At 30.1% G+C, this 23,927-nt stretch overlaps 2 protein-coding genes across 2 annotated transcripts in view; one reads left to right on the top strand and one right to left on the bottom strand.

Annotated features, from left to right (window-relative positions):
* LOC126740106 (fatty acid-binding protein, adipocyte) overlaps positions 1-23,927 on the top strand; it is a 484,513-nt gene that overhangs the window by 55,194 nt on the left and 405,392 nt on the right. The gene's annotated exons all lie outside the window — the stretch shown is intronic.
* The window catches only part of LOC126740098 (fatty acyl-CoA reductase wat-like), a 49,135-nt gene that overhangs the window by 24,199 nt on the left and 1,009 nt on the right, over positions 1-23,927 (bottom strand). Inside the window, exon 2 of the mRNA XM_050445992.1 lies at positions 4,388-4,555. Coding sequence (XP_050301949.1) covers positions 4,388-4,555 — 168 coding nt within the window. The remainder of the gene's footprint in view (positions 1-4,387; positions 4,556-23,927) is intronic.

Below are 23,927 nucleotides of genomic sequence, written 5' to 3' on the forward strand. Positions count from 1 at the left end.
TAGAAAAAGAACACCTAAGGAATCATCAATAAAGCCAATATATTTTAATGTTACAATTATTAAATTGTGAATAATTATTTCTAACGCTTTTATATATCAAAGGAGTCAATAAAAATAGCAGAGCTTATATAATTATTTATAGCTCTAAATTCGAATTGATTTACATGTAGAAGGTTATTCAAATATATCTTCATCCGACTACAAAGAATCTTCTCGAAGATTGGGGAATTTTCTAAAGACTAATACATCCTGATCTAAATATATACATATTAATAATGTGTGTCAAACAAGTTATATTTACTACCGTTAGACTTAAGAGGCATAATATATTTATATACTATTAATTCTTCTATAGGATTGAATTCAAAGTAATCGATCCAGTTAATTTGTTTGATAAGGGATGGCTGATTTGGTCGTTGAGGCTACAAAATAACTGTTAATTAAATGAGGGTCGCATAAACCATCTAATAAGTAGTATAACTGTTTTAAACAAATATCAAGAGTTCTTAGTTTAAACAAAATTTTGTTAGTAGTTAAGCGGTTTATTAGTCAACATATGCCTTTTCTGTATTTTATGGCAGGGCGAATAAATGTTCGAAGAATTTTATAATATTTCACTAACTATGATTTCTTTGTTCACCAAATTTGCTAGATAATGCCACTTATGCCCTGAACTTAAAATGCCTTCCTGAACTACCTAAACATCACTCGTTGCTTCCATCTAAACAGTTTAGATTTTATGGGTAGAATGTTATTCAAATATACTTTCATCTGACTATAAAGGATCTTCATCAAAAACATCTTAGAATAGTTGTGATCTAGTGAAGTTGAGAAGCCGGAAAACGTTTTTTTTAATTATCAAAACTGTTTTGAAAAAGTACGAAAATAATGAATTTTACCCTTAAAGTATGTTTCTATCAAATTTGTTAGTTAAATATAGTTCTCTTAGTAAGAAATCAATAGTTTATACGAAAAATGTACCTCGACGAAAAAACGTTTTTTTAGACTGGTTTTAGATAATATTTTTGTTTTCAAAGAAGCATTTTTGAAATTTACGCAAAAAAACTGTTTTTTGTGACCTGCATTTATTAAATGAGCGTAATTTTTTTGAAGCGAGTGTTGACTTTTTTCTAGGACAAAACAATTTTTTTACAACAACGTAAATTATGTGAGCTCAAAAACAATTTTTTTGCGTGATTTTGACAGTAATAATTAAGGTCAAAAATACGCGCTTACTCTTGAACTTTTATTTTGTCATGTTTCATGGAATCTTCACACAGTTGGGTCGAGCAATAATCGCCCATCATGCTTTGATTTCAGAAGCCCTCATAACGCATTTCAATCATAGCAAGGTCTTCATAAAATTCCTTGCCTTGTTCATTACTTTTAGTGCCTAAATTTGGGAATAAAAAACCCAAATAACTGTGAAGTAAGTGTATTTTCAAAGGCATGTGAGCACGGGTGGACATAAACGAAGTTCTTAACAAATTTTCAGTAAATGTGTATGATTAATAAATTTTGGAGTAGGTACATTTTTCTATACTAACCAATAGCATTGAGGTTTTCCCTGTGTCCGTAAATAATATCTTAATCGCTGGACAGATTGATATACCAGCTTTGTTGACAATCACTGGTGTCAATAAATTGGGCGCTTGGTTTTCAAGTATTTAAAAACTGTGTTTTTCGAATTTTTTGCAAAAGCTTCTATAAATTTTTTTATTAGACCAAGTTTTATATGCAAAGGGAGAAAAGCGACTTTTTTTCTCAACAAGTGCTTTTTTAATAACGTTGCTTTTTCCCATGACATGATCCAGACGCTTCGCCCAATCACGTTAAGTGAAATGTTTTTCATCTGCTCTGCTGTCCCAAACACAAGAACAACTGTGTTTTGTATAGCCACCCTGCAGACCAGTCCGTATTGCGACAACTTTTTAGTCACACCATTCGTATATCTTCCAGTTACACGAATTGTAGCTAATCAATTAAAGTAGCTCTATACGTCGTAAGTTTTTTTTTGGCATTTGTGGAATCAGCAATGGGAACCGGTGGTTTCTTATTGCCTTTTTGTAGTAACAGATAGCGTTATCACTCAGCGTTATACTACTACTTGCTACCATCAATGAATAGACTTCACTCGTTTAGATTAGGAGTGCAGCAAACAACTCATTTAAATTACTGCAAAAAGCTTGTGTTTTTGATAAATATTGTTTAACATTTTTAATGTGGCTTCGATAATACGTTACATTAATACCTGGTTCAAAATAACTGCATTCCTGTAGACGTGAAGCAAGAAGTTCTGATTTCTTTTTTGATAAGTTGAGATCACGACATAAATAGTTGAATGTCATTTAATTTATTAGCTCCCTTTTTTGACTCGCTGTGCTTGGAAAACTGCTGACATTTGAAACCAAAGAAGTGATTTCTTGAGAGCTGAGTGAGTCTGCTTTTAGTATTGGTGATTTACGTTTCAATGGTTGGAAGAACGTGGTGCTGTCTTTGTCACTAATGATACATTCCTCGAGATATACAGCTTTGCTATATTTTTCTCCTCGAATTTTAGTCAGGCAAAAATAGCAATCAGGTACACGATGGATAGGATTCCTGCACTCAAGTTACTTACCGAAAAGATAGGCATGACAGTAAGCCTTTGCTAAATTCATTTAAACCTACAAAACATGTAGCAAAGGAAAAGTTTGGGGTCCGCGTTTTCTCTATATTTTTTATTGGGAAACCAAAATATTATTCGCAAGCTGCTAGGATATGTGTATAGCTTCTTTCAGGCACTTTCTTCAAATATATACAAACCCACAACATCGCTCCGACAGAGTTGCATTTTACCGAAAAACAGTTAAGAGTTCTTTATATACAATGTTTGAAATAGTATACAATAATTACAGATTTTCGTATAAAATGGACATTGTTTCAATTTAATTATAGCGATCCTTAGAACAGTTATTTAGCCAGACTCAATGCACAGGCTGTCATTATTCATTTTTGTTCTGAACTATATACAACAAGAATATACTATATGCCAGACAAATTGTCTTCATTTACATAACACGTTATAATATTCACAATTTTTTGGAAAAAAACGTCAAAAATGCCAACTTTCTTAATTCTAACAGCTGTTTTGCAAAAACTTGGACTTCAATTGACAAAAATCATATATTGCCGTAAAGCTATGTGAAAAACCACATCTTCGCTTTTCATTTTTCTTAGCTTCCAGAGGCAAATAGCGGGGCACTTTAATTTAAAATATAGCTGGGTAAACTGTAGGTGTTACCCACAAAAGACAAAACTATAGGGAAGTGGTGGTTATGCGTGTGAAGCGTGGCCAAATTAAGAAAATCAAAGTTTGTGCTTAAAATCATATGTGCTTTTCAAAATTCATGCACCAAAAAAAATTACGCACAGTTTTTGAGATTGCAGGTAACTGCACTATGGCGCAAAAAAATAGGTTTTTGCAAAAAAAAATCTAAAACTTTTCTTGGAAAAAGAAATAGTCCTAAAAACTCCTTTTTTGTCGAGGTACATTTTTAAAAGTAAACATTTTTAAACTAGTGAAATCAGCGGTGCACATAAAATTTTCCTAAAATCATCTAGTCCACATCCTGTACGGACCTCGCTTAAAACCTTGAAAAGTCCTCTATAGATTTTTGTGAAAAAAAAGTTATTTCTTTTATTCTAAATTTAACGCAGTATACCTCAAAAATTAATAGATTTGGCTTTATTTAAACTTTTTAAATTAAAGTCACTTAAGGTGTCACAACCTTAGGGATTAGTATTTTACTCTGTAATACCTTATACACATCGAGTATGGCAAACTTAATTATAATTTTTATATTTTTAAATTTAAAATTTAGTTTTTATATATAAGAACTATGTTCGGATTAAGGGATGCATTCAATTCCTTTTGGTCACTTCCGGTTTTACCAAAAATTGCCATGTGCATTTTTGTTTCAAGACAAAGGCAATATTTCCATACAACCGATTAAAAAAATTATATTTTCTATCAACATTTTTCAAAGCAATCTGTGACACAACAAACAACTACATTATATCTTGCTAATCCTCTAATTTCAGGAGTGATGCATTTCGGCACTTTTTCAATTAAAAAATATTAAATGTACACCAATAACTTCTGAACAATAAATAAATCCTAAGATATTTGTTTCATACAAAAAGAACAATAAAAGAGGGCAGAAATCATTTATCTATAGTTATTAATTATTTATCACTACTACTTATTTATTATAACAAAAGTACCTCAAAAATTAGGGACGTAAAACTTAGCCATATTTGTTTTATTTTTATATAAATTTATATCTAATTTTTCTAGTTCTCCGTTTTAATTATTTCATTTTAACAGACAATAATAATATCTTACCCAAAAATCCTGTAGACCCAGTAATAAAAATGGAGGTTCCATCGTAAAACTGCTGAATTGGGGTAAGTTCTATTTTATCCTGTACGTTGCCATTAATTACGTCTTCAATGTAATAAGAAGTATTATAGTTACTTTGACTATTTTTCTCATTCTCAAAGGCGGTATATCCTGAAAAAACCAAAAACATACATCTGTAATATTTTTTATTGTAAATTTATAAATTATATTAGCATTAACATATTCGCAAGCAATCTTTCTTAATGGTTTTTTATAATTTCACTAATTTACTAATTTTTATGATATTGTTTTAGGTCAATAAAAATAAAAGTAGAGGTTTTATCCTAATCAAATCGTATGATTAGCAAGTATATTCATTTGGAATTTTATACCACATGAATATTCAATAATAAAAATGTACCGTTCTTATTCTTAAAGCATCAATAGGATCAGGGTCAAGAACAGCGGAAATAATGTTTTTGAAGCTGGTATAACATTTTCATTTACTGAAGTTTTGGAGACCATACACGTAATATTTTATTGGAATAATAAAATAGAAGAATTTTTGCTATTATGAGATAAAAGAGATAAAGAAGATGTAGATATATTGACATTTAGTTGAATATTTTAAATATTAAGGTCAATCTTATTATTGAAAAGTAGTTTTTTATGCTAACCTTAAAGTAAAAGATGCAAATGTTAAGAAGATTAAAGTAGAAAATAGGGATTAAAAAGAAATACAATTTTTCAAATAGAGAACCCATAGTAGAATCCAAAATGTCAATTCTTTCCAAAAAAACTTAAGAAAAAGACAACTTGAACATGATTAATCAATGTAGCAAATATTTTTAATCCGCTTACATAAGTTCCCTATTAAATTTTATTTGGTTTCTGAATAAAGAAAATGTTTTTTAATTATAATTTTTTAACAACCTTTATTATTTAGGATCCATAGAGCGACCTAGAAAAAAGCATTTTAGAACCCTTTTTATCAGATATTATTTATGCTTATAATTTTAATTTCATTATTATTTATAGCCTAGCTTTTATAAATTCTATTAAATTTGTTTTCATTTTATAATACTAGTCCTTTAAAATAAATGTAAAGCTCAATAAACTATAGAGATAGTGAATACCAAACACTATTGTACATTCTATCATGAGCCATTAAGGATCATAATCTATTTTTAAAAAGAGGTAACATCAATTTTTTCAGATAAAACTCTACAACATAATATCGATGACATTATCTAGTAGAAATACCCGTGTGGGGAAAACGTTATCGTAATTTTATATCATAACGTTTTTGATCAGTTGTATCGGATTTCCTTACGAAAGTCTCTACTTAGACTAAGTTATATGTGTAATCATTCTCCACTGCAGCAGGCAATAGTGCGGTTATACAATTTCCAAGATGACGTTCATTATTTCATAATTATTTCCCGAATGTGAGGTAATACTTGTATTTACTAATTAGCTTTTTTAGTCACAAGTTTCTCATTCTTTTAAATTTCTGACTTCTAAGGATGTTTTATTATTAGCGTGGAGCAGAATTGTATTTGTTTCAAGGCATCACAAATGCTTGTACCAAAATGTAGTTAAATTATAAAAATTAGCAGATTGATAAATTTTGCAATTTTGAACAGAGCTACAATACTCATTGCTAAGCACTTTTATACTCGAGCGCTTCATCTGGTGATTAATTTTCCACGGCAAACACTAGATACAGAGGAATAATAAGAAATCCCTAGTCTTTCTATGGAAACTAAATGAAGATGAAGTTCTTGTAATGCTAGAAAGCAAGGAATTTAATGCATGAGGTGCTGAATAGTTGAAACATCTTTAAAGAATTTATTGCTATATCTCGGTATGCAGTACCGACCACCTTGACGAGTCCCAACCGAACCCGCAGCATGAAAATCAGAAAGAATGTTAACTTTCCTGTATAGGTACTCTGGTAAATCAGTTTCTCTGACTTCAAAGATCAAAGCCAAATATATGTAACTGGTAGCTTTCCCTTATAGTAAGCTAGGCGGATTCTTTTAGATGCGGCGAAATTTAATTACACTTACGAATACCATAAATAAACCCGAGGCAAGCATTTCAAATTTTCTGCAAAATGATCATGGTAAGTTAAATAAGACATCTAAACAATATTACAGTGATTCAAATGAGATAGTACTAATGAGTCACATAAACTGAGCCTAGTTAGTGTATCAAAGGCTTTTGTGTGCATATACAATATACTTATTGACAGCAAAAGTCCATATTTTCTTTAAGAGACTTTTTTTTTAAAACATTACAAAATTACATTAAGTTTGATCAAAGTCCTGATTTTATATTACGGTTAATGATTACTGGGTAATACGTGTTTCGCCCCTTAAGGCATTAAGGGGCCACTAGCAGTTCTAATCTAAAATTTACATTCTTAAACACAGGAAACCGTAATAGAGTATCCTAAATCTGTCCATAGTGTACACGTCTTAAGTTTGCTTTCTTTAAAAATATAAATTTTAGAAATTTTTGATCAGGTCTGATCATGCCTTTAGAGGCGAAACACGTATTACCAAGTATTTAGTAATCGTAAGATAAGTTTATGACTTTAACCAAACTTGATGTAGTTTAAAATTTAATGTAATAAGAAGGTGAGTCTCTTAAAGATGATATGAACTACTGCTGTCAATAAGAATGTTATATTTTGTAGAGTTATGTCCATATTCTGGAGTTTTGTTAATAAGGTTAAAAAAATTATGCCTTCACTTTATTAATAAAAATATTCTATATGCAGAGAGAAGTTTTGATACACCAAGTAGGCTCAGTTTGTGTGGCTCATTAGTACTATATCATTTGAATTACTGTAATATTGTTTATATGCCTTATTTAACTTCAAAATATCATTAATCGTAATATAGGTTCGAGACGAAATAATAATCTAAGTTTTGCAGAACTTTTCTGTCTAACTGATAGTATGTAGGTACATGGTACATTCTTTATTAAAGTAGCACATACTGGTAGGTCAGCACTCAGCTGTCATATTTTTTCTTAATCGAATCGGAATAAAATAAATCGAAGTTGTTTTTTATTCAAAAATTTTGTATAGCTTTTCAACCAATTATTAATAAAAATATTACATCTAAAGCATAGAAATAATGCAAAAATATCTATTTCACGTATTTATTTGGCAGTGTATAGCTATGTTTTAACGTGACATCATTTTTTACATTATAGATCTTACCATTAAAAACTATTTAACATTTTCAAGAGATTAAGTGGATAACTTTCTTCCTATCTATCATCTTAAAGAGTACCGTTGCGGTCTTTAATGTGTGTCAAAGAGTTTTAAAAATAATGAAGCGTTTTTTTTTATATCCCTGATGCAAAATTATTTAGATTTTTAGCAATTCACGATCGATTAAGTTTTATTAGGCAGTCAAATTTTAGCCATAATCTATTAATAGAATAAAGCTTTTATTAGCACCTACCTACTAGAACCACCAGAAATCAATAAAAATGTAGATTTGTGCGAATGCTAATCTCTTTTATAAACCATCGTTAACATTGAAATCGGCACATCGAACCTTCAGATTTTTTGGCTATTAAGAAATTACATGATTAGAAGGTTAGGACACTCATTTTTAGTAGTAAAAATTTAATGATCGATTAACATTGATCTTGAGTTTGAGCGAGACAGTATTTTAAAATTTAATTCGTGTGACAGCTTTAATTCTTTTTAGTTTATTGCTTCCAGGTTTTAAGCATATTCATAGGCACGCTAACCTTCGCCAATTATGGTCATATCATTATTCAAAAAAATGGCAAATAGTACCAAATTGTTTAGGTGGAAATATTAGGTATAATAAATTTTTTGAATCGCTGAATGAAGCAAAAAAAAAATATTTTTTAATCAAGACTGTATTGGTATCAGAAGCTTTAAACAATGGAATTCTGACTTTTAGGAAAAGCTAATATTGGTTTGGTTATATTTTAAGGATCCTGAATTCAATTTTGTTATTCCCAACATGGATTTCAATAAATTAACTGGCTCTGGTAATTATAATAATACTTTTCTAGAACTACTTTTCCAATAAACACTGACAACCCAACAAACCTTAGTAATGAAGTCTTTATACAGTGCATCCCAAAAGTTATGTCTAAATCCATTTGTCGTGTGTTCGAAAAAAAAACGCTCGTCGACTTTTATTTCAAGTTGCGCATTTTTGTACGTGAAGTTTGTATATAGAGGGTGGCTCAAAAATAAATTACGACCATCAACTTAATTTTTTCAAATGAAAGCACATTTTTTTTATTTCATTTTTGAATTTCACGTGGAATTCTACGTATGTTTCATGCATTATGTCCTACATCTAAAGTCAACAGTTATCGAAAAAAAGACGACCAAACATTATTATTGAAGTTGACCTTACCAGTCACCTAATCTTTGAGAATTTTTATATAGAGCAAAATTCTATTCATTCGTGTTTTTTAATTGTTGGCTGGTGACCGTGTATTTTCAGAGAAACTGTATGACAGTTGTACGCCAAACAGATATTGTCAAGTGTGAGGTGTACGAGCAAAGTTGCGGTTCACACGAGAAACACGGAACGAGAAAAAATAGAAATTCTGTGCATGGTTGGGTTTGGTGATAGAACACGTACTCAAAGAGAAGCTGCTCAATCATTCAATGAAATCCATCCTGATCGTCCTCCGATATGTCAAAAGGTGGTGAGTAGAATAGATGCTACATTTAGAGAATTCGGTCATGTTAGAGATCTGCCAAAATCTGGTCGTCCTGCTCGAAATGAAAATGAACAACTTGACGTTTTGCTTTCTTTGGAAGAAAATCCATGCACTCCTCTGTCGCAGATTGGGGCAAATTTACACATGACGAAATCTATAGTTCACCGAATAGTTAAAAAGCACAAATATCACTCCTACTATTCCTGTGCAAGAGTTAGTTGATGACGATTTCGATAGGCGAAATGAGTTTTGTGAACGCTTACATTACATGTGCAATCTAAATAATAATTTAGTAACAAATATTATTTTTTCCGATGAAGCCACATTCTGTTTGAATGGTAGTGTGAACAGACAAAATTGTCGATATTGGGCAACAGAAAATCCGCATTGGATGATGGAGGTAAACACCAAGTACCCTCAAAAACCAAATGTGTGGTGTGGAGTAGTGCGCGGAAGAGTAATAGGTCCCTTTTTCTTTGAACAAACTTTAACGGAACAAGTGTATCTCGATTTTCTTCAATTTGAATTAGTTCCAGCATTAGTAGCTTTATTTCCCAATCCATTGGACCCAGACTATCCTGACGAAGAACTAATTTTCCAGCAAGATGGCGCTCCTCCGCACTATGCTGCCACTGTGCGTACATTTTTGGATAAAACCTTTCCCAATCGGTGGATAGGAAGGACAGGACCCATCGTATGGCCTGCTGGGTCGCCTGACCTAACACCAATGGACTTTTTTTTGTGGAGATACCTTAAGTCGAAGGTATTTGTTAATAGGCCAAATAATCTAGACGACTTGAAAGAGAGAATTCACAGAGAAGTGCGCGCCATAACTCCGGAAATGATTAAAAATGTGCAATGAGACTTAATTGATCACCTTGGATATTGTCAAGCCGTGAATGCAACCATTTTTAAAAATTTAACTTAATTTTTGTTCTTTTTTTATTTGTTACATGAATCGTTTTTTTTTTTCGATAACTATTTACTTTAGGTATAGGACATGATGCATGAAACATACGTAGAATTCCACGCGAAATTCAAAGATGAAATAAAAAAGGTGCTTTCATTTGAAAAAATGAAGTTGATGGTCGTAATTTATTTTTGAGCAACCCTGTATATAATCCTGTAACCATATAACCCTGTAACTTTACGTATAAAAATGTGCAACTTGAAATAAAAATCGACGGGTCCGAGCGTTATTTTTCGAACACACCCCTGAATTTTAAATGAATTTCGACATAACTTTTGGGATGCACTGTATACGTAGTATATTTATCTTGAAAATATTATTATAGGTAATATTATATGTTATTATATGTTTTCTAGTTCACTTTGTATATCCCAGCTTCTTTAATGAAGTTTTTTTTAGGTTTACCACTATCACCTATTCATTGAAAAACAAATTCTGAGTTGGTATCTATGATCTTATGGAAAATAATAGTAAATACGTGTTTTTTTTTCTAATAGTTAAAAATGAATAATTAACATTTTTAATAACCATTGGTGTGGAAGTGCATTTTACTTCATTTGCATAACTCTTCTCTCATAGATAGTTGCCAATACAATAATTGTCATATTTAATATATCGAGCACACCACTATTTCAACTTTGATTTAAATTATTCTGTTAATAACTTATATTTTATTATGCTTCTTATTTGACGTATTAATTATGATTGATTGTCCGACCTTCTACTACTGTAATTAAAACTCTTTGTAATTAAAAATTATTTTCTACTTTTTAGTTCGATTAGCAATAAAAGCGTGTTTTTTTAATTTTTTTTTTAACTAGTATTTATTATCTTGTTAAAAGCATCTCATATTACCTGGATACTTTCAGAGGCAGCGGCATGTTCAAACTTTCTATATTCCTATTATTAAAATCAATAAAATGAATGTTAACTGAAAAAGTAGACTAATTTGATTAATAGAAAATACAATGAATTTAATGTATAATTAAGCAAAATTCTGCTGGCCGTCCATGCAACGATAGACAGATCTAATAAGGATAATGGAAAACTGTTATCAAATTATTGCATTGTCATCGGTCCTTGATATGTGTGCAAAGTTAATCAGACTTTTAGAAACCAGTAAAAATTAAGCTCAAAGATTCCGTGACATACATACATACATAGATACAACGAGCTAATAAAGTTATTAAGAAACTCATAATTTTGGGTGGCTGGAGATTAGAATTTAAAAAAGTAAACGGTCACACACCACTGTTTTCTAATGAGTACCTAAGTGGCGCCATCTAAGAGTTCCGCTTTAAAAAAAATTAATTAAGGTCACTAAATCTAAAAAGTTAAACCTTTATTAAGAATAATGTGTTATTATTTTTATTTTTATACTGTGACGACATCTAACAGTTATTCTTTAAAACAAGAATTAAGGTATAGCAGCCGAACACATGAACTATTCAAAGAAATATAAATTAAAAACAATTTAAAACAACAGCAAATTAATTGTATAGTATTACACGAGAATTGTAGTGTATAGCATGTATGGAATTCAAAATTGTTCACGAGTAGAGAGGTTCGTTTCCAAGTGATTTTGTATTTCTTTTCGTCTACAGCATATCCTAATATCAAGAAAGCCGCAAATAGCAGTTATCTAAATTTTGCATTTGAAAATATAATTTAAGCATTTAATGAGGCGATGCAAAGGCATGAATAATTTCTAATTTGCATGTCTTCATAAAAACTTAAAAACTAATTGTTTATCATCGTCGATTAGGATTGTATTGAGAGTGAATTTACGTTGGTAGCATTAAATGTAAATAACATGATTATTTTCCAACATATGCATTAGGGAAAATAAAAACACTATCTCCTAAAAAACGTGCTTTATCAGTAATTACATCAGTAATTACGTCAGTAATTACAAACAAAATCAGCAAAAACGGCAATTTATGATTGCTTGTTAGTGCAATGTTTATCTCATTAAAGGGCAAAAGTCACTTGTATGTAACGAAGATTCTGGTAGTTTTCATAAAGTTGAACAAATCAATAATTCAATTTTATGTTAAGTCTGATACAACCCACCTTAGTAATGAGGTCTATAAATATTTATTCTAAAAATATTTTCTTATTTTATAGGTCAAAATCTTCTAAAAACAATTTTCTTGCCGACTCTGTACATAACCGCTTCGTTAAGGAATAATTTTTCTTTTGAGGTTTAACACTATCTGCTATTCATTAAAAAAAAAATTCTAAGTTGCTATGCGTATACCTCCTGATATACCCCATAGTTTTTTTTTAAATCGATCCTCCAGCATCTTATAAAAACTAATATTATTAAGAAATTCATAATTGAGCCGCTCAGAGGAAAAGTGGTATATGTCAGTATTTTTTAATTTTTGAGTTATACCATTAATTATGTTTCTACTGGTCTAATATATTCAGTCGAAAACTGGCATACGTCAAAATTTTAACTTAGCTAAGATAAGAGCTTCCTAACGTTATTCCTCTCAACATAATGGATTCGTTCGCTGGAATAGTGGTATAAGTCAAGGCACCACGCTGTTCCGATGTCGCGCCAGGTCCTATTAAACTCGCTTTTTCTTGTTTAGTCAGGTTTTTTTTAGTGTTATGGTACGTAGTGTGTAGATCAGTTACTGTAGCTAAGAAAAAAGATATGATAGAACTTCGTCAGTGGATTCCCCCGATTCAGCAGCAGTTCTTCCTGGACTTACTGATAAAAGAAGATGCTTTTGACAGTGGTCCATTATCCGATTCTGATGAAGATTAATCTGTTTATTAACTTGTTCTTACTCTCCTTACTGTAAGTTTAGTTTGTAAGATAAGTAGTAGTAATGTTTTGCTCTTCAAGCTCTATATTTTTTGAACACTTTTATCAGTAATAGATATCATAGTAAACATACTACAGCTATTATTTTTCTTTAGTTTATCAGTTTTGTGAAATTTGGTTAACTTCTACGAAGAAAAGTGTTATAACTCTCCAAGTTATACCACTTTTCCGCTATGTTTTTGAAAAAAACTTACTGGAAGAATGACATTGAGCAGCAATAATGTAATTAATGGGCGCAATCAGTAAAAATGTTTACCATATGAAATTTTAGTACAGGGTTATTATAAATATGTACAAAAAAGTAAAGAATATATTACTGTGATTTTTTAATTCATCCAGAGGCAAAATATCAATTTTCTAAATTTCTACTTTAAGGTAGTTAGACCACTTTTCCGCTGAACTGCTCAATTCTGGGTGGCTGGAGATTAGAATTTAAGAAAGTAGATGGTCATACATCATTGTTTTGTAGTGAGTACCTCTGGCGCCATCTAAGAATCTTGCGTCAAAAAAATAAATTCAGGTCACTCAAAAGTTAAACTATTATTAAAAATAATGTTTATTAGTTTTATTTTTATACTGTGACAAAATCTAACAACTATGCTTTGAAACAAGAGCGAATTAATAGTACAGCATCTCCTAATACAACGAAATTTATAATTAAAGGCATCGAATATCATCATAAAATTTGTGTTCATTAGGGTCTCATGTTAAGGCATAAATAACACACAAAAAAACATTTAACAAACAGCTGAAAAATTTAATGTTTAGTTTACATGTCTCCATAAAAACTTGAAAACATATTATTTATCATCGCCGATTAAGATTTTATTGGGGCTTTATTTTTCTTATTCTCTCGGGATTTTATTATTCTCCAACATCTGCATTGGGGAAAATAAAAACACTATGTCTTGAAAAACATGCTTTATCAGTAATCACATCAGTAACTACAAACAAAATAAATAAAAAACCTTTAAGACAAATTAAGCTTTTAAGTATATCTTATTTTAGGACAAAAGTCACTTGTGGAATAAATTATCGATGATTCATAAATAGAAAACAACATTGAGTAGTTTAATCTAAAGTTAAACAAATCAATTATTTAATTTTACAATAAGCCTTTAAGTCTGCCGGAAGAATAAGATCACTAGAAGAAAAAACAATTAATATGTAAATTAGGATTAATTTTCTTAACCGAATCTGAAAGAAATTAAGAAATATATTAGTTTTCAAATATTTTTTAAGACGTCTAACTAAAAAAATGAATTAGAGAGTTATCTAATAACCATTAAATTTGCTTTTGTGCTTAAATTTTTTCAAGTACATATCGGTAGCATGTCTATCACTATTACGAGTGTCGCGCCAAATATAATCATGCATCAAGGTAGATACCCTAAGAATTTTCAAAAATCAGGTCAATGTCTCCACCTGATCGCTTAGTTCAAAACCAAAAGACGAATTTGTCAAAATCTTTTGTAATCACAGAAATCCGGCGTGAATATTAACGAATTTCTGTTTATGCAACAGAGTGCTACGTTTAATTTTTTTAAATGTGATTGTTTATATCGGAATCATGTTTAAGAAAAAGTTTAATATTAAGTCATGTTTAAAAAACTTCACTATTAGTTTATTAAAGTGTAAAATATGGCATATTGTAAAAACGTAATCCTTAAAATATTACATTTTTAAAAAGTACATAATTATATATAAAGTGTGTCATTGAACTAAGAAAGTAGAATATTTTTGTCTTAGGAGAGATACCAATTAAAAAAAATGCAAACTTGTACTCATTGGTTCTAACGAGGTTAACTGGAGTAAATGGCATTTTGAGTATTGCCACTGGTGCCAAAAGCCTTAAGGGGACTTAAAACAATATCTAAAAAATATTATGATATCTATAAAATATTATAATACAAAAAACTTCTTACAATATTCTTTCAAAAAAAAACAATAATTATTGGCTAGTACGTTAACTCGAAGAAAAAAAAATTGTGCAATATATAGCTGTTACCAATTTTTAAAGTGGTTTTTTAAACCAATTAAGTTACTTTAGTTGCATTGAGTTTTCCATAGTTTGAGAAACATAAACTATTCTATATTATAAGGTGCACAAAAATTTTTTTAGTATCAAATTTAACTATGTTACAAAGTAGTGGCCAATCTATCGCTATATTAATCGTTGAAAAAAAGTTATGACAAGTGGATTGATTATTTTTATAATGGATTCGATTCCCACTAATAGCATATTATTATTTTTTTAAGTCTATTAAAGTTATGAGAGAAACGAGAATTGCATTTTTCGTATCCTTTAAATACAAATCAAAAAAAATCTGGTCATTATGTCAGAATTATAGCTGCTAGGAAACGATTATTGAAAAACTATATAATTAGAGCCAGTAAGCTAATTAAAGTCAATATATGAACGAATGAAAATGTTTGACGTCATGGCTATTAGATTAAAGTTTTGAATAAAATTCACCTTATTGAGCAAGATTATAAGATTGTCATCAGAACAGTATTTTTTATTTTTAGACCAAGACCCAATTGCATCAAAATTTATCTGCACGTCACTATGATAATCTCATTACACAACTATTTTTTCAATACTTGGACACTATTAGCTTGAATTAATCAGGTGATTTCACTTGAGAATATTCTTTTAAGTTTTTAATTCAACTTAATTTTCGCCTTCCAATAGATCATTGTCCCACAATTTATCCTTGGATTAAAAGTTGTTACATCTTAGGCCTCTCATAATATGACCGAAATATTGCATTTTCTCTTTTTCACTTCGTACAAGATATCTATTTTCTTTTTCGTTTTTCTCAAAATCTCCACATTGACGTCAAACTTGATAAACATCCTGGGAGCTTCCTTAGATCCACATTTCAAAAACTTCTAGTTTTGTCTCGCCATGTACGTTTAAAACTGAAAATACACCACATATTAGCATCCGAATTCTTAAGTACAGGCTCGAACAAGATCTCGACTTTAGAGAAGCTTTTTTATTTCTAGCTTATGTGGTCTATGAAAACAAATAATAACCAGTAATAGTTATAGCTTTTGACTCGTTCTAGCATACTGCATGCCGATTCTCATTGGATAACCGAATTTTTATAACAATCAGGTATTTGTTCTTCTAAACATTGAGTATTAGACCATATTCTCTAGCTATGACATAGTTCATCATATTCTGAAGATCTTGGATGTATTCGAAGATAAGTGCTATATATTCAGCATAATGCAAATTATTTAGTGGGAAACCGGGTGAACTCTTATTCCATTGGTACTTTTTTCGAGAACTTTGGCGAAGATACTGAAAAGAAAATTAACTTAATAGCTAAATTTTAATAAAAACTTCAAATCATAATTGAAAGTGTAGAGAGTGAACTAACTCACAAAAAAAGACTTTTAAAAAAGCTCTTTTTCATTTTTTAACGTTTAATCTATGTGCCATAAAGGTCACCAAATTAAACGTTGAAACCGAAAATGAACGCTGAACTTAAATAGTGACATATTACTTAAATGAACGTATAGCCTGGAACTTTTTGTTTTTTTTTTTCTAAAATTTAATGCAGGAAATGTATAGTAAATATTTTTTTCAATTAATAATAAACTGGTGTTTTCGTTCATAGAAAAAGTATTAAAAATTGTTGCCTGTTGTAGTGTACTGTGCAGATTGTTAATTATCAATATTTTTTACGCGAACATGATAGGGAAAAGAAATTAAAAAAACTTACCAATGTATTAGGATGAATAATCAATAATGAATTGCAATTAAATAACATAAATTTAATTGCAACAAAAAGTCTGATTCCTGATTAAAAAACCATAACTCTCAAACTTATTTTTGAATAATATTTAAGAATGTCACTACATTTATTTTACAAAAATATTTAATCAATGTGGAAAATGTTCTTACTTATAATAGCAAATAAACTTTTAGAAGTCATATAAATAGTTGTATTCGAGCAGTTTAATTTAAATTTTGACTAAAGAAACTGTAGAAAGCTTTTATCTTGTCTGGAACTCTGGTAACATATTAATTCAAATAACTCATGCAAAATTCAAGTTACGAAGAACTTAATTTATGTCATAAGACAGAGATATATCGTGAATCAAAAATTAAGTGATTGGATAAAAGTAGAAAAGAAGATATTCCTTTTCTTCTCTGTACTACAATTAAATTATCAAACTGCTTTCAATTACTTCAAATTTTGCCTATTTATCGTATCAACGACACTTTTATTATTTTCAATATATGCATTTGTATAACTGTTACTTTCCTTCCTTTTTCTTGTGTCCACCTTAATCGTGGTGGACCTTTGTACTGAATATCAAGATCATACGTCCATGTCTATGTCTCCTACTTTAGTGGGTATTAAAATGAAGATTTTCAGCTTTTATTTGAAAAGGAATTGATCCTTTTTTCTATCTAATTTTTACTTATGTCTACGTAGTGAGGTTAGGGGATAAGCAAACCACCAACTAGGAGTCTGGGTATGGGTTTGGGAAAAAAGGAAAGGACAAAAAACAACCTATGTGGTATATTAGGTGAAACTGTTTGGTGACATGTCATTTATGAAGCTAATTCAAAGGATGCACCGAGAAAATAATCTCCTTCTTCTAATATTATGTTCATTATTGAGTGTCGATCATCAATTATTTCTCTAAATTTAATTTTAACTTTACTGATTGTAAACCTTTAAATGGATAATTTCAAATATCTGGCATCAGTTATAAATTTCTTCTCAAGGCTTCATATGCAATAAAAATCAAACGTTCAATTTAAGTGATAAATTTAAATGATAAGGTATAATTTTACTTTCAAAAACAAATACCTAATTTTTAATTGAATTTGTTCAATATTTTAGCTGCTCAATGTATATATAATTTTCCTGTTAGCTTATGATTTATTTCAGTTTCATCTATTTTAGCATACAGATCTTTGACATTTTTCTAGTTTTATCATTAGCTTATTTTAGGAAGAAAATTTAATTATTGCTCTACACCCATAGAAAGAAAATTTTGAACTTATGGCAACATTGCCATATATAAGGCTGATGCCTATGAGTTGAAATTTAGTATTTGATGTTTATTTAGGATGCAATTAATGAATTTTGACAGATAATTGATATTTAAGGTTCAGATCACGTGACAATTGTAAATTTCTTGCTATGTTGATAGATATTTGATATATAACACGCTATATTGACATACAACGCGACTATTGTATACATACATTATAGTTCTGTGAATGCGACTAACCAGACTTAAGTACACCTGATAATTTGTGGTTTTTTTTAATAATTCCTTTACGGTCCTGTACTGACTATACCTAAAGGTTCCAAACTGGTCCCCACGGACCAAAAGTATAGTAGCGAAGCGACTATACTTGTTTATAATTTAAAGCATAATATATTATTAATAAATATTTATTATGTAAATATTTTTTAACGACTTCACTGGTAAAGATTGCTTGCGTCGGTGGAATCAACAATGCGATCGAGCGACGTTGCGATGTTGTTGCCTTTTTCTCTAATATACGTTATCTGCATCCATTTAACTTGGAACATTGACTTTTTTATAGAGTATCTTATCATATTTTATAAAAGAGGAACAATAGTATTGTTTTGGGCCTGATAAGGCCAAGATAAGTGACAAATTTTATGAATGGGAAACTTGTTCTAATTGTGACAATTTGTGAGACAGTTCCCATGAACAAAAAAAGGAGATTTTACACACTTCTAACATACAAAATTTCTTCTACTACAGAAAAAAAAACATAAAATCAAAAATACCAAATGTCAAATTTAAATGTTCAAGAAACGTCAAATTACTTTTTACGTACTAGTGCGTAAAAACAACTGAAATTTTACACACCCTGGGAAGTGTGTAAGGTGAGTACTTTACGCACGATAGTAAAAAAAAGTATTTTTTGCCAGCTGACGGCCCTAAAAGTCTATAACTTGGGAAGCACAGCAAATTTATAGATTATTTCTCTGGTATATTGTTGTCACATCAGCAGGTTTACACTAAAAAAATGGTAATTGCAAAAAGTGCCTTAATATTACTGGAATATAAATAGATGATAAGTTGTCTGAGGCATAGCAAGTTTCCAGTGTTCACATATATCAATTCACACCAGGAGATATTTTGAGTTATTTCTGACAGGTCACACTTATTTGGGTGATTGGTGCAATAATAATTGTTGATTATTGATAAATGGCTTCAGATGTTTTTTATAGGAAAAAGAGTAAGATTCCGTAGTTTCATTTTATAATCTTTAATTAAAAATTATAGAATAATATTACAAAGAATCTGGGCATACTGTTTGCTATCCGGTTACCATTTAATGTTTAGGAGTTCAGAGACTATATGACTGGGAAGGTAAATAAACTATTGGGATTCACACCTTAATTTTTTAAAATAGTTAATTACTATTAAGTGCTATTAAATTTAGTTTATGTGCGGTTTGTTAGATCACATTTTAAATATGCTTAATTTGCCTTAAATTGATAAATTTAAAAATGATAGTTCACACTTCCTGTCGATTTACTTTCACGAACGTTTCATAGAACTAACTGATGGTAAACACTGTTATATTAATAGATTTTTATTAGGGCGTCTTAAATACGAAATAATAATAATTTAATTTTCAATTAAATATTATTCACTATAATTGTTTTAAATATAAAATAAATCACCGAAACCCATCTGCTTTTATGTGTTACTTTAAATATTCTTGGTTTAGTATACTTATTTTATTTTCGTTGCCGACCTTTAATATGAGACAATAAAATCACATCAAAAAAGCACCCGATATCCTGCCGTTCATTTAAAGTGTCTATTTTCAATAGTATATAATTATTCTATTCAGTCTAAATGTGAATGACATTACGGGTCTTATATGATTTTTTAATGCAAATAAGTTCGGTGCAAGGAAGGTTACGGCTTTGTTTTGATTACCGCATTAATTTGTTTAATTATTTAAAAATGTTGTTTATGTTGCATGAGTATGGTTTATGGTCAAAGCTACGGTACAAAAATATAATTGGAATTTTTTATATTATTAATTTATTTAGAGTATACAGGGTGGGAAAATAAGGGAGGTGAGCGGTTGGTATCTCAGGAGCTGTACATCGGGAAACTATGGAAATTTTTTATTATTATAAAAGTGGCCATGAGAAAATTCTATAAATTATTTTCAAGTTTCGTATTTCACCGCTAGAGGGGGTTACTAAAAATTAAATAAAAAAAACGTTACTTTTGATAAAACTGTTAGAAAATATAGAAAATTCTTTATCATTTTGGTTTAAGGTTACGAACGATAATAGGGATAAGGTAATGATAGTGTAATCATTAAAATCGGTGTAAATTATTAACCACTTATTCAATTTTAATTACTTTCAAGGGCGCTGGATCGGAAGGGAAAGTCTATTTCCGTGGCCGGCCTGATCACCCGACTTAACATGCCTCGACTTTTATTATGGAGTCATTTAAAAAATATCGTGTACCAAACAGCAGTTTGTTCCACTCAAAGAAGATTGGAAGCTTGTTTATAATATAATGGAAAGCAGTTAAAATATCTATCGAGGCATTAAATACCTAATATATTTGGTTTTAAAATTGGCTCTTTAAAGAACTATAATTTAAAAATAAAAAGAAATTCGGTAATCAATAATGGTCTTAATAAAATCACATAAACTTCCTTTGATTCTGTGATACATTAGTATAAGTCTTATTTAATTAATTATGACAACAGGCTCTACCTTATTAATAGCTTAGGCCGAACGCTAGATGGCGGTACATAAGTTCTGACTCGCTGCGTGAAAAAACCATTAATTATATAGCTATAACCTTAAAACCAGCAAAGATATCGTTATCTGGTTTTCACAATATTTTTGCAAATTTTATGGACTTTTTAAATATGATGTCAAAAATATACCGTTCGATTCAAATTTTGAAGTGGAATAAAAAACTGGAATTATTAGAATTTGCGCCTTCTACGTCTTTTCTTAGGCTTTATAGAGTAGTAGCGATATCAGACATTTAAAACAGTTATATTGATCTTGCAAAACAATTTTGAAATGCTAAGATCGAATAGGTAGTTTAAAATTTACACCGATTTTAATGATTAGTGCACTTCCAAAAGTCTTTTTCTTATTTAATTTGTAGCGGTTAAATACGGAACTTGGCAATTATTTCCACATGTTTCTCATGGCCACTGTTATAATAAATTTAAAAAATCCAATGATGTCAAATGTACAGGTCCTTAGATACAGCGCCAGCCAACAGCATTTGCCCCACGTACCACCTGTACATACGAGGGTGGTCCCAGTACCCGACCCAAGAAAGAAGACACGAAAATTTTGGAAAAAAGTGTATTTATTTTTCAACATAATCTCCTTTCAGCTCTATAGACTTTTCCCAGCGATGTTTTATAAGTTCGATACCCTTTTTATAATAAGAACAGTCTTGCGCCTCGAAATAGCCATTAACTGCAGACATCTAAGCCAGTTTTTTAAATTTGGAAAAAGAAAATATTCTGAGGGGGCTAAATCTGGCGAATAGGGTGCATGAGGTAGCAATTCAAACTTTAAATCGTTAATTTTGGCCATTGCAATAACGGATTTGTGAGCTGGTGCATTGTCTTGATGAAAAAACACTTTCTTCTTAACCAAATGCGGCCGTTTTTGCTTCATTTCTTTGCTCAAACGTTGCAAGTTCGCATAATACTCGCCGTTAATAGTTTTACCTTTTTCAAGACAGTCAATGAAAATTAATCCTCGCGCATCCCAAAAAACCGACGCCATGACCTTGCCTGCAGATGAAACGGTTTCCCCTTTTGAGTCCATTGTTTTGATTGTTCTTTTGTCTCAGGTGTGAAGTGATGAACCCATGTTTCATCCATGGTTATGAAACGACGCAAAAATTCTGCTTTGTTGCTATTAAATTTCGCTAAACACTCAATTGAAACATCTTCACGACACTGTTTTTGCTCGAGTGTGAGCAAACGCGGCACCCATCTTGCACACAGCTTTCTCATGTCAAAATTTTTAGTTAATATTCGATGTACCGCACACATTCTCGGTTAGGCCTTGATGTAAAACTAAATGGATCTTTGGATTTTTCATCATGTTGGTCTTCCAAAGCTCCATATTTTTTAAAATAGTACTTTTTATTCATTTAACCTCCATTCTTAAATTTAAAACAAACGAGGGCTAAAGCTCTCTTTTAGAGGGTTAAAGGTTATGCTTTTGCTATGTTTTTTTTACGTCATAACTTGTTTCTCTCAGAAACAAACTTTGCCGATCTTTTCTATCCTGTAATGCTTTACGGTACTTTTTTGAGATGCCACTCTTTATACAAATCGTGGTTAAGATTCAAATTATATCAGAAAAATCTCAAAAGCAGGAATATATCAGCATCAGTTAAACTTAACAAAGTTATGCAATATAATGCTATCAAAATGTATTATGTTTTTAGAATTACCTAGAAAACCAAAAATTTTACCAAATCATTTTTATATTTTGTGCCTATTTGAAGACTTAATTTCAATTCTAAATTATATCTAACTATAAACAAATCGATTTTTTTCGTCACATTTCTGGTATTTTGCCAGAAAGTTAATAAAATATGGTAGAGATTTTTTCCGGTCATATATTATCAATAGTAAATTCTTAATGAGATTGATAAATATATTTTCCATATTTTATCAATTTTAACCAAAAACGATGACCTTATCTTCGAGTGATTTAGTTTTAATTTTTTCTTTTCTTCTTATACGGATAAAAAAATACATAATTAAAAATAATAAATGATGATCATTAAAAAGAACAATTGAAAGAAATAAGAAAATTATTTATTATCTAATATCGTTTTCAAATTTTAGTGTCTGATATTTATTAACTTTTATAAATTTAATACTGCAACAGCTTTCCATAACGCTGTGATTTTTTTTTAAATTTTCAAACAACCTTTATTTAAGAATACAGGGAATAGAATCGAAGGGAGCAAGGTCTGGAGCAGTAACAGTTACATAGGAAGTTCTTAAGGGCAGTACTTTTGCGGTCTTATTGTTTTTGTTGTATACTTTAAACCTCTAAAGATAGTGAGTGTGTGGTCGATTTTTAAGGTCTCTATTAAGAGCATCATCCTCTTAATATGAGCGAAACACGTGTAAATTTCCGGATTCCAATTCATGCATGTGGAACAGATATTATATTTGAGACTAAGACAGAAGATCAAAAATACTTCTTTTTTTGTTAATTGCACTTTTTTGCCAATTTAAATAATATTTTGGACCTTCAATAGTATGGTAATTAGTAAATGCGGTTATTAACACAAGAGCATGGTGGGTCCACCTGTCAATCCTCACCTAAGACCTTAGGGCATGATTGATGGCGATTTTAAAAGAACGACTTTATTTTACTTCTGTTAAATCTATAATTGCATTTTTGGTATACTCAAAACCACATTATTTTTTTCCGTGAATTTGATGACCTTTGCAAAAATTCGCACAAATATTGATTTTCCTAGTTATGATTGCATTTAAATTAAAATTTATGGCCAATTTCATAATGCAAACGGGAAATCCTATGTTTGTCAGACCTCTAAAATAAGAAGTATGCGATGTGATCATCACAATACTGTTATAATTTATTTAAATGTTATTAATAATTATTGGTAATCTTAGAAGGGGCCTATACGGGCTTTGAATATTAACAAAACTAAAACGATGTGGGAGGCCTCTTATAATTAAAATTTAAAAAAATATATTTAAGAATTATTAAAAGAAGTTGAAATTATAGTAGTAAATAAACTAGCGCATGCAAATAATGAATATGTAACTAAAAATAAATACAAACTACATGTATTTGAAAAGTTATTTTTTTAAAAAGAGTCTTTTTTCTTTTTTTGCCTCAACCACTTTTTTATTTTTTTGTTATGATTTTGTTATGCTGGTTTAACCTATATAAAAAAAGAACTAGTTTAGG

This window comes from Anthonomus grandis, chromosome 9 (genome assembly GCF_022605725.1).
Source record: "Anthonomus grandis grandis chromosome 9, icAntGran1.3, whole genome shotgun sequence".
In the NCBI taxonomy this organism is placed as follows: domain Eukaryota; kingdom Metazoa; phylum Arthropoda; class Insecta; order Coleoptera; family Curculionidae; genus Anthonomus; species Anthonomus grandis.